Source organism: Molossus molossus, unplaced genomic scaffold (genome assembly GCF_014108415.1).
Source record: "Molossus molossus isolate mMolMol1 unplaced genomic scaffold, mMolMol1.p scaffold_m16_p_6, whole genome shotgun sequence".
NCBI classification, from domain to species: domain Eukaryota; kingdom Metazoa; phylum Chordata; class Mammalia; order Chiroptera; family Molossidae; genus Molossus; species Molossus molossus.
Window position 1 is genome coordinate 84,004,689 of NW_023425399.1, and position 12,163 is coordinate 84,016,851.

Here is a 12,163-nt window from a genome sequence, read left to right on the forward strand (position 1 = left end):
GGCTTTGGAGGTTAGGAGGGTATTTACAGTACAAAAAAAGATGTTTTTATTTTTTTAAATATGAGTTAATCCCTCTCTTTGCTCCCTAGCATTTTGGCATATTGGATATGCCACATTTCTATTACACTGTATTGTAATTAAAAGGTATTGTAAATTAGAATGTATTGTGATTACTGATTTACATGTTTGTCTCCCCACCAGATTATGAACTCATACAACATGTCTCAATCATCTCTATATCTCAGTGCAAAGCATCTAAGTAGGAAATCAATAAATATTTGTTGCATGAATAACAAAAACGTTAAAGACCATATATAAAATAGAATCACAGAATTAAAGGTCTAGGAGAGGACTTGAAGAAGAATCTAGCGAAATTCTCTGGTTTCCAAAGAATGAAACCAATTCTGAGTAAGGGACTTATTCAAGTTATCCAATTAACTAATGGCTATGGTAGATAAAAACCTGGGACACTTTGGCATTTGTTCACTGCTGTTCACACTTCGACATTAATTTTCCACTGATGACAGGAATATAACAGTTCAAATTCTATCACTTTCTCCTAGGAAATCCAAATTTTACCCCATCTTGAAAACATGTTATGCCAAGAACTGCTTAAAATACGTATCCTGAACTTCATAGTCTTTTTTTTTATCCTCACCCAAGGATATTTTTCCATTTTTTGTTCAGACAGAGTGGGAGGGAGAGAAAAGAAGCGAGAGAGAGAGAGAGAGAGAGAGAGAGAGAAACATCGACATGAAAGGGACACATCGAATGGCTGCCACCCACATGACCAACCAGGGCCGGGGACGAACTGCAACAGAGGTATGCGCCCTTAGCAGGAACAGAACCCAAGTCTCTCTGGACTGTAGGCTGACACTCTAACTGCTGAGCCAAACTGGCCAGGGCAAAATTCATATTCTTTTGATGTGGAAAGATAACCATAATATTCTAAACTTAAAATTATCAGTTAACTTATCTTGCTGGAATTAAAATTAACATAGAAAGAAAATTATGAACATTTAAACAAAATAATTCTACAAATATTTCTAACTATACAAGTACAACCAACTAACTCCGTGACCTAAAACATACCACTTAAGTTATCTTGGTATGTTTAGGACAATCTTTAAATATGCAATGTTTTTAATATGTTAAAACATTATATTACAAATTGCAATGACCTAAAAAGATTATTTTATTAGACTGCTGAAAAATTCTGATTAGATGATGTACTTCTAATCTTTCCCCTCTAAAAATCTATCCCATGTCGCTCTATTAAGTCTTTTTCATACCGAAAAAGAATCACACCAAATACTGCTAACTTACTTTACGTATTAATATATCATTTCACCTACCAATCTTATCATGAAACTATTTATCATTCAAATTAGATTAAGCACTCAAAAAAATTAAATATTTATTCATATACACATTCCCTCCACTTAACACTAAGCAACATAAAAAATACAGTACGTTTTAATCTTTTTATTATAGTACTTATATCACAAAAGAATATGTTGTTTTTTTATTTACTGTTTGTTCTTTCATTCAAGAAATATTTATCACACACATGTTCTAGGCATTAATTTAGGTACTAGGAATAAAATAAAGAGCCAAAGTTCATGCCTTCATGAAGCATCTATTAGCTTTACAAGTAGAAATATAAGAACAATTTTATTATGAAAAAAAATTAAATCAAGCCATGTAATTCATAGTTTGAATGGCTGCCTACTTACTTGATTATAACCTCCTTAAAAGCAGTAACTGTTGCCCCACCAGTGTGGCTCAGTGGATTGACCATCAGTCCCATGGACTGAGAGATCCTGGTTTGATTCCCAGTCAAGGAAAATGCCCAGATTTCGGACTCGATCCTCAGTGGGAGGTGTGGAGGAGACAACCAATTGATGTATCTCTCTCACATCGATGTTTCTCTCTCTCTCCCCCTTCCACTCTCTCTCTTAAAAAAAAAAATCAATAAAAACGTATTAAAACCAAAAAAGCAGTAACTTTTCAACATTGAACCCCTGATCTATCATTCAGTAAGCACTTTAGTGTTTGACTTTCAAGTAACAGAATTACTTTTTACAAAAAAGAAAAATTCATTTAAAAAATAATAATAAACATTATTACATACCACTGATGTTGAGGTCATAATCTCCTGCCGTAATCACATTTGCTACTAATCCTTCTGCAGGCTGACTGCCAGAAACAACATCACTCAAAAGCTTCCGAATGGCTCCAGGTTGAGGTGGCTGGGTGATAATGTTACTTACTGCTATCTTCAAATTTTTAATTATGTGAAGCTGGTTATTAGGATCTCTCATATGAACTTTAAAAAAAAAAGAAAGAAAAAAACTTGAAATTAATTCTACACAATTCATAACAACCCAACTGTAACAATAATTTAAAAATTGGGTTAATGTCTTACAAACAAAAAAGATGATCAAATCAAAAACCAGAAATTCCTAGTGGAACAGTCTTCCATAAATACAACAGACTTAACATTCCCTTATAACCAAAAGGGCTAGCCAGACAGTCTAACCTTCTCTTGCAATGCTACGGCTCATGTCCCTATACTATGCATTTTCCTTCCTTGTTTGTAGTTGCCAGGGACCAACCACCATCCATATCACATCTCTAATTCTCACCTCACACTAAGGCTGGTCCAGGGCAGTGTGAAGTCTGTAATATCAGCACTGAAAATAGTAAAGGGGAAGAAAGGGGAGTAAGTGCTGCACTGAGAATTCTACTTCCCCTATATGCTGCCTGCACTCTCAGCCACTCTTCCACTATCATAAAAATCAATGCCCACTCTGGTGTGGGATATTAACAGCGGGGAGGTCCTGGAACAGAAGGTATAGAGAAACTCTCTATACTTTTTGCTCAGTTTTGCAATGAACCTAAAACTGCCCTAAAAAATGAAGTCTATTTAAAAAAAAAAAATCAATATCCAAATCCCTTCTTCCATCCCAATATCTCTTTTCTCTACCCTGTTACAGGTCTCACCTCAAGTTCATGGGATTTATAACCGGTGGTTCAGAGCTTCAGGCCAAGATAGAGGTTCTTAGGAGATCATAACAAGACAGTATCCACAGTGCACAGTAGGAAATGTGAGCATATTTTTTCATATAAATATAATCAAGCAGTTTCCATAGTAGTATTAGAGCAGTCCATTTTATTAAGGGACCAATTTTTGGAGTCACACTTTAAATCCCAACCATCCACTTATTAATTGGGTTATTCTAAATAACTTTTAACTTTCCTGTTCTTCAATTTTCTGATTTATAACATGTGATTAATACCTATTTCACAGGATTATTTTAAAGATTTAGGTGAGATATTGTTAGATGAGACAGTAAGTGTAAAGCACTGAGCACCATGCCCCACATACCTAACTATATAGGTAAGTGCTCAAGAGGTGATGGAGGCAGCTGGTATAACACACTATTTCAAGGACATCACAGACCATCGTGCATAAATAAGAGGCAACTCTGGAAAACTGGCTTTGGGAACCTACCCATAAAAAAAATGACACTTTTGCCCTGGCCGGTTTGGCTCAGCGGTTAGAGCATCAGCCTGCGGTCCCGAGAGACCCGGGTTCGGTTCCCCCTAAGGGCATGTACCTTGGTTGCAGTTTGTCCCTGGCCCTGGTCGGTCATGTGGGTGGCAGCCACTCGATGTGTCCCTTTCACATCGATGTTTCTCTCTCTCTCTCTTCCTCTCTCTCCCTCCCACTCTACCTGAACAAAAAAATGTCCTCGGGTGAGGATAAAAAAAAAAGACACTTTTATTCCCAATGGAAAATGCTTTATACAAAACTTTTCAGTTCAGGCCTGCCTACATTTTAAATAAAGTTACATCTGTAAAAACTGCCTTCCTAAATTTCCTATGTGTTCTCTCTTTGATTTCTAAACTTTTCATTTAAAAACATAACATAAAAATAGTTTTTAAAAACTATATGGAATGGATATACACCCTTGTATTGTAAATATATGTAGAAAAATACAAATAAAATACATGCAAATTCCATTATACTGGTTGTCTATGAAGGAAGGAAGGAAATGGGACTAAGGAAAGGTATAAAGGTGACTTCAATATCTATAATGGTTGATTTCTTTTTGAAGAAAAAACAAAAAGATCCAAAGCAAATATGACAATAAGGTTAATACTTATTGGTTCTGGGTAGTAGGGAGCTGGATGCTTCTTGTATTCTCTGAATTCTTCTGTAATTGTTTATTTCTTCTAATTTAAATAAACATACACAGGACTCTCTCCCTAATTAAACTTCCCAGCTGGTCTAACTATGAAACAGAGAAACCAAAAAACATGAAAATACTAGGGTGCATTTCTGATATTTTTAGGAAAAAGTAGTTTCCTTAAAGTTGGTCCATAATTGTTGAATAACTTAAACCTCTCTCAAAATGTTAAATTGGGCAGCTATCTTTTAATATTCATAAGTGTTAACACAAAAAGGATATTCTAGTTTTATCCTATATTCATGCTGGGCTTATCAGTTAGGTAATCCTACTAACAAATCCAGGAATGAGTTAATAGGTATGGCAGCCATCCTCTGAAATAGCCCCCAATGATCCTAGTATTTCCTGTAATATACCCTCTTGTGTACCCCTCCCACACCTCAGAGTAGGTATATGTGACCAACAGAACACTGCAAAAGCAATGCTATATCACTTTTGAGATAAGGTTATAAAAGAGTACAGCTTCCATCCTGGGTTCTCTCTCTGATCACTTTCTCTGGAAGAAGCTAACTGCATTGTCATGGGATACTCAGGAAGCCTATGGACAGGGCCACAGAACTGAGGTCTCAGGCCAACATCCAGTGAGGAAGTGAGACCTGCCAACAACCATATGAGTGAGCTTGGAAGAGGATCCTCAAGCCCCAGATGACTATAGCCCTTGCTGACAGCTCCAATCAACCTCAAGAGAGACTCTGAGTCAAAAGCATCTAGACTCTCCCAGATTCCTAAGAAACTGAGAGATAAATGCATTTGTTTTTAAGATGTCAAGTTTTGGGGTCATTTGTTACACAACAATAGAATAAGTAATACATTGGAGCATCATAAAAACCAACCTAATATAAGAGCTATGATTAAGAAAAATGCTCTTAAATCACCCAAAAACTTCAAAAGCTTCAGAACTAAACAAGTAATATCAAGGCTTCATTAAGATTATAACAGCACAGCCCGGCCAATGTGGCTCAGTGGTTGAGCATCGATCCATGCAACAGGAGGTCGGCGGTTCAATTCCCGTAAGGGCACATGCCCAGGTTATGGGCCAATCACCAGTGGGGGACATGCAGGAGGTGGCCAGTCAATGCTCTGTCTCATTGATGTTTCTATCTCTCTCTCCCTCTCCCTCCTCTCTCTCTAAAATCAATAAAGAAATAACATTTAAAAAAAAAAAAGAAAGATTATAACAGCACAGCCCCGGCCAGTTTGGCTCAGCCATTAGAGCTTTGGCCCTTAGACTGAAGGGTCTTGGGTTCGATTCCCAATCAAAGGTACATACTAGGGTTGCAGGTTCGATCCAAGTCGGGGTCATGCAAGAGGCAACCAATTGATGTGTCTCTCTCACGTCCATGTTTCTCTGTTTCTTTGTTTCTCTCTCTCTCCTGCTCTACCACCCAACCTCCCTCCCTTCCATTCTATCTAAAAATCAATGAAAAAATATCCTTGGGCCCTGGCCAGTTTGGCTCAGCGGTTAGAGCGCCGGCCTGCAGTCTAGAGAGACCCAGGTTCAGTTCCCGCTAGGGGCGCTTACCTCAGTTGCAGTTTGTCCCCTGCCCTGGTTGGTCATGTGGGTGGCAGCCACTCGATGTGTCCCTTTCACGTCGATGTTTCTCTCTCTCTGTCTCTTCCTCTCTCTCCCTCCACTCTATCGGAACAAAAAAAAAATGCAAAAATGTCCTTGGGTGAGGATTAACAAAATTATAAAATTTTTTAACGATTGTAACAGCACAAAAGGTGGCTACACATCATATAACATCTCAATTTCAAAATGAAATTCAATAGTGTGGTGCTTGTGAGGCAGGGGGAGGTGGAGGTGGAAGAGAATATTGGGGGATAAATGGTGCTAGTAAATACATACATAAAATGCCACTGAAGTTGGAAAAAAAAAAAAAGAAATTCAAATCTGCCTTTATCATTATCTCCTTTTATAGGTTACCATACAATATCTTGAATGCTATTATTATGAAATAATATCCCCCAGTATGTGCTGTTCCATGGAATATTGTTTCTTCAAAAAAGTTAAGAGTTGTTTCTGAAAAACTGATTCAATGTTCAAATAATTTTGGGAAATACCAAATTAAGTTTTTAAATAGCCTCTTTATAACAGATCTTCCCAGAGCTTTTTATATGCTAAATGACACTGTGATTCTACCAAATACATGCTACATAAAGAAAATTTATTTGTCCACAAAATTTATTTTTAGGGAGCATATAATACATCTGGTATTCTAGGAAATATATTTTGAAAAATGAAGTAACACAAACAACATATATATCTAAATTTTGAAAAGCTGACAAATTTTATTCTAAATTCAGTACTCGAAAACTTGGGAGGTTTGCCCCGCCAGTGTGGCTCAGTCCCATGGACTGAGAAGTCTCAGTTCAATTCCTGGTCAGGGCACATGCCCAGGTTTCGGGCTCAATCCCTGGTGGGGGGCATGCAGGAGACGGTTGATCAATGTATTTCTCTCACACTGATGTTTCTATATATCGTTCTCTCCCTTCCTCTCTCTAAAAAAATCAATTAAAAAATATGTATTTTTTTAATCTTGGAGGTAATTTATCTAGTTATACCAACATGGTAGTTAAGATTGATGAAATATATCTAACTTTTTTTTTAATCCTCACCCAAGGATATTTTTCCATTGCTTTTTAGATAGAGTGGGAGAGACAGAGAGAAACATTGATATAAGGGAAACACATCAATGAGCTGCCCCCAAGACGACCCCCACTGGCCTGTGGATCAAGCCTGCAACCCAGGTACATGCCCTTGACCCTTCGGTCCTCAAGTCAATGCTCTAACAGCTGAGCCAAACTGGCCAGGACATAACTTTTTAAAAGAAACTTATAACTGGAGACATTAAGTATCCTTTTAAGGTTGTTTCCTAGTCTAATTTGCCACTTTTGATAGCTCATTCAGAAAATAAAAAAGTGCCTTCTATTATCTTTTTAGTCCCTTAAAAATATTTTACAATAAATTTTAAAATACTACTTTTCAGAAATGGAAGTACCTTAAAAACTTAGTGTTTAGCCCTGGCTGGTCTGGCTCAGCAGTTAGAGCAACTGCCCACGGACCAAAGGGTCTCCAGTTTGATTCTGGTCAAGGGCATGTGCTTTGGTTGCAGTTCAGTCCCCAGCCCTGGTCAGGGTCATGTGGAATGCAACCAGTGGATGTCTCTCTCACATCGATGTATCTATCTCTCCCCCCCCCCCCCTTTATCTGAAGTGATATCAGGTGAGTATCCTCAGGTGAGGATTTTTTTTAAAAAGTTAGTGTTTAAGTTAAATTTTCTTAAATCTTATAGATTTCTAAATGGAATGCTAGAACAGTTTAGAATTATCAAATAACTATCATTATAACAGCAAAAACAGTAAAGTTTTATTAAATAACACTATCAATACTCTTTGAAGCAGATAGCCTATAGAAATTTCTCAAGTAGTATTAGAATCACAAAATTTGTGTTGAAACAATGAACACAAATTCTTTAAGTCTTGGTATAATTTAAGAAATCACCTCCAAAATTTATTTACCAGCAAAAAGCTAAACCACAGAAAAATCAAATCCTTTTGCCAAACTTCTAATGCCACCAACCATAGTCCATATCCTAATCATCTTAAACTTTAAAATTTATATTAACTCTTTCCTCTCCCAAAATTGCATACCCTTGCTCAAGAATCTACGACTACCAGGTATTTGCCATTCAGTATGAAAGCCAAAATTCCTTTCCTAGATAGAATTCAAGATCCTCCCTTATCTAGGCATCTTCCCTTACTCTTATGTATTCTGATAAGAATAGTCTCCTTACTGTTCCCCAACCACTCATAATTTACACCTTTTGTCCATACTATTCTAACCTCATTCCACTGCTAAGAGGGAGGCAGCTATCTTTCCAACTCTCTACCTGGCCATAAAAGTTCAACTCATACTTTTTTCCTAAATCTTTCAGTCTACAGAAGAAAATCAGAATATAGATTTGAGCCTCTATTCACTGTACTGTCCAGGACAGGAGGCATGAGCCACATATGGCTATTGAATACTTGAAATATTATCTCATCCAAACTGAGATGTAATATAACTGCAAAAGCACACCCAATTTCAAAGACTTAGCAATAAAAAATGTAAAAATATCTCATTAAGATGTTTTAATTTTTTTTCTTTATTAATTTTGAGAGAGAGAGGAAGGGAGAGGAAAATAGAAACATCGATGAGAGAGAAAACTGACTGGCCACCTTCTGCATGTCCCCAACTGGGGATTTGGCCCACAACTTGGGCATGTGCCTGAACCAGGGACCTCTTGGTGCATGGGAAGACACTCAACCACTGAGCCACACCAGCCTAGACTCATTTAAGATTTTTTTATGCATTTTATTGATTCAGTATTGCAGATGCCCCCCAACTCCCCCTTTTTGCCTCCCTCCACCCAGTCTCCTCATTAACCTCATTAAGATTTTTTTTAGCTCTGGTCGGTATGACTCAGTTGGTTGGAGAGTTTTCCCATACACCAAAAGGTGGTGGGTTAGATTCCCAGTCAGAATACATATCCAGGTGAGATCCCAGGTCAGGGCATCTACTGGAGTAAACCAATTGATGTTTCTCTCACATAGATGTTTCTTTCTCTCTCTTTCTTCCTCTCTCTGTCTCTCCCCCTCCCCCAAATCAATAAAAACATATCCTCAGGTGAGGATAAGAAAAAAAAAAAAAAAAAAGATTTTTTTATATTGAATACATATTAAGAATATATTGGAAATACTGCGTTAAATAAGATATACCAATCATTAAAACTAATCTCACCTGTTTCTTTTCAGATTTTTTACCATGTGACTACTAAATAATTTTAAATTTATACATGTGACTCACATTATGTTTCTATTGGATAGCACTGCTGTCTAGTGTGAATAAGTAATTCTAAACATCAATAGGAGATAAGATGACTTGAAGAATACCTGTCTTGAGTAACATGGCCTGTTTTTAGTACTTTTTTTTTAATCCTCAACCGAGGTCATGCTTAAAGAGAGGAAGGGAGTGAGAGGGAGTGAGAAAGAGAAAGAAAGAGAGAGAGAGAGAGAGAGAGAGAGAGAGAGAAACATCCATGTTAGAGAAACACAGACTAGTTGCTTTCCATACGTGCCCCAACCGGAGTTCAAATCCAAAACCCAGGTATGTGCTCTGATGGGGAAACAAACCAGCAACCTTCAGGTGCACAGTATGACACTCAACCAAGCCATTCTGGCCTGGCATATGACCTGTTTTTAGATCTTTTCCACATGTAAGACTGGACAAGTTATGATTTCTTTGCTTCAATTTCCTCAAATGTAAAATAACAGTATCTACCTCATAGAAGTCAATAAAGAATAAAAGAAAAAAGCTACATAAAATAGGTATCTGGTAGTAACATTATTATTTATTAACAAAGCAAGAAAGAGCACACGTCTTTAAAAGAATTTAAGGATGTAGGGAACTTAGCTGTTCTTGTTGACTTAGTACAACACTGAAGGAGCTGGCTATGGTACAAGCTGAAGAAAATCCATGGGTTCCCAAACTTTCGTTTTTTTGGACAGCTTCCTCTCTTTAAATACTGAGGTGAACTTATAACGGTGTATTCTTTGGGAGAATAGATCAACTGTGGCATGTAAATACATGAACTGATAGCACATAAGTCATCAAAACCAAATAAATAGCATAGTCGTTCACTTGACACAACTTTATTGAAACCCTTCATTTTACAGACCTTACTAAAGACTTCTACCTATACTTTGCCATCTTCTGTCTGCAAAGTACAGATAAAGACATTGGTTAAATCATACTTTGGGTTTTATTACACCTATTTTTTTCATAATAAAGACACTAAAGCTAGAAGAAAACAGGTAGCTTCTCAATAAAAGACACATTATTCTACTACTGCTTTAACTTTTATCTGAAAAAACAAATTTTAGGACTTTTCCTTCCCCATAAATCTAGGTAATTCCACCTAAATTAAAGTAACTTGTTCTTACTTCCTCGTCAATTAGGCAAAGGCTATTTCAAGTCTGTAATACTTTCCATTTTCTGGAGATACTAAGCAAAATAACATACACCTCAAAAATGTCTAAATTTTCAAAGAAAAAAAACTAAATAACTAAACAAAAGCTCAGAAAGAGATGAGCCTCGTTGCTGGAAGAAAGTAATGTTTAAAACAACTCCAAAAGTCCAGTTTAACACCCAGGGGATGAGATTCGTCTTCTTTACCAAGACCTCATCGTCCTAAAAGGCAGCATCTTCCTAGCCTTACCTGTACAACTTCCCAGTTCGCCCTGCTCTGCGGCTCACATTTTTCTACACAGTAACTACCTAAAAGTCCGGCTTGCTCAGGGGTGGAAGGAAAGTGCCTAGAGAAACTGGAGGTTAGGACCGCGCTGTCTTGACAAGCTCACTCTCGGCCCCGCCGCCAGCAGCCACCGGAGACGCCGGGGGACCCAGCCCCAGACGACACTCCGCCCGCGCCGCATGTAAACATCGCCCCTGCCCGCCCCCAACTCCTTCTCCCGCCCCGGCGTGCAGGCGCTCTGCGAAAAAGGGAGAAGACCACGTACCCTCGGAAGTGAGGCGAGTGAAGGGTTTAAGCAACTCCGCAAAACTAAGGTGATTGAGACGAGTGAGCCGCTCGGCTTCGTCGCTGCACAGCGCGGCGACACAGGGAACGAAGGAGTCCGGGATTAGCTCTTGCACCGACTGGACACACTGGGCCATCGCCGAGGCAGCGGCGGCGCCCGCCCTCCGGCCCACTCCCAGAGGCTGATCCTGCGGCTGCAGCAGCTACTGCCGCCGCCCGCCGGCCCGGCCCGGCCAGGCGGGGCCCCGCAATGAAGCCTTCAGACCAATATAAGGAACAGACTCCGTCGTCTCGGCTCCCGGAGCACACACCGCCGACCCCTCCCCGTCACCGCCGCTCCTCAGCGCTCGCCACGGCGTCCTCACATTCCACCCATCAAGTGGAGACGCCGACAATCCCCAGTTAATCCTTCCGACCGCAAAACCTTGGTCACTGCCCGACCGGAACCGCCATATTGAGGCCGAACCCTGACCCACCGGCGTACTAGTCCCGGCAACCCCCGCGCTCGCCCCTCACGTGACGGTGTTAAAGGAGGTGACAGGGGTGGGGAAAAGGAGCGGAGGAGAGGGAAGTGAAGAGCGGCGGGGGCGGATTGGGACGCTAACGCCGGAAGTGGTGCGACTGGTGGACTCCTCCTATTGGGCGGGGCGGAAAACGCACATAGTGGGCGGGGCCAGGCGGGGAAGTACGCGACGTTACACCTGGTTTTCACGCTGAGTGTTGGCAAATCCCCGCACGGTGGGAGCGGTTCCCGGAGGCCTCGCGGTGGAAACCAATGCTGTCATAGTGGTGAAGGAGCCCCTCTCGCCTTCCACGCCGACCCGGCCTCTTTGGGACCCCAAAGGCTCTCTGGGAAACTGGGTAAATGATGTGACTGTTCGCGCTGCTTCCTGCCCCCCAGCCGCGCCCTGCCCTTCCCTTGCTCCCGGGAGAACGGCGAAGAGCACCTGCTCCCTGGAAAGTGTGCAGCCCTTCCTTCCCCACCCCGCCTCACCCACACACCAGCCCCGGTGCTTGGGGGTTCCCCTGGTGCTGGCCTGAACAGGCCTTCTATCATTTGAACACAGACTGCCTTTTCGAAACACACTGCCACGAATGTGGACTCAACCAGTGAACAGAAATGTAGCCTCTTGTGTCCTGCAATTAACACGAGTGTTAGGGAAACGCCTACGCTACTGAATTTATGTAGGTCGGGAGAAAAGGGTGTGCCTGCTAACGTCGGAGTCGTTCGTCCGCAGCCGCTTCCTTTCTACCCTCTGCTCCAGTGTTTACTTTATAGTGATGGAGGTGCAGGAAGCTTGTCATTATGTACCTGTGGAGTCCTGA

At 40.3% G+C, this 12,163-nt stretch overlaps 1 protein-coding gene across 12 annotated transcripts in view; it reads right to left on the bottom strand.

Moving 5' to 3' along the window:
• Positions 1 to 11,323, bottom strand: part of TRAPPC8 (trafficking protein particle complex 8) — a 91,416-nt gene extending 80,093 nt beyond the window's left edge. For 3 of the 12 annotated variants that reach the window (XM_036244175.1, XM_036244174.1, XM_036244172.1), the window contains exons 1-2: positions 10,818 to 10,993; positions 2,135 to 2,329 (exon numbers count right to left, since the gene is read on the bottom strand). In XM_036244175.1, coding sequence (XP_036100068.1) covers positions 2,135 to 2,329; positions 10,818 to 10,974 — 352 coding nt within the window. In that variant the 5' untranslated portion in view covers positions 10,975 to 10,993. Of the gene's footprint in view, positions 1 to 1,736; positions 1,846 to 2,134; positions 2,332 to 4,169; positions 4,291 to 10,817 lie in introns of those variants that run through there. The other 9 variants (XM_036244178.1, XM_036244177.1, XM_036244176.1 and 6 more) reach the window with 9 other exon arrangements.
• Positions 11,324 to 12,163: the final 840 nt, after the last annotated feature.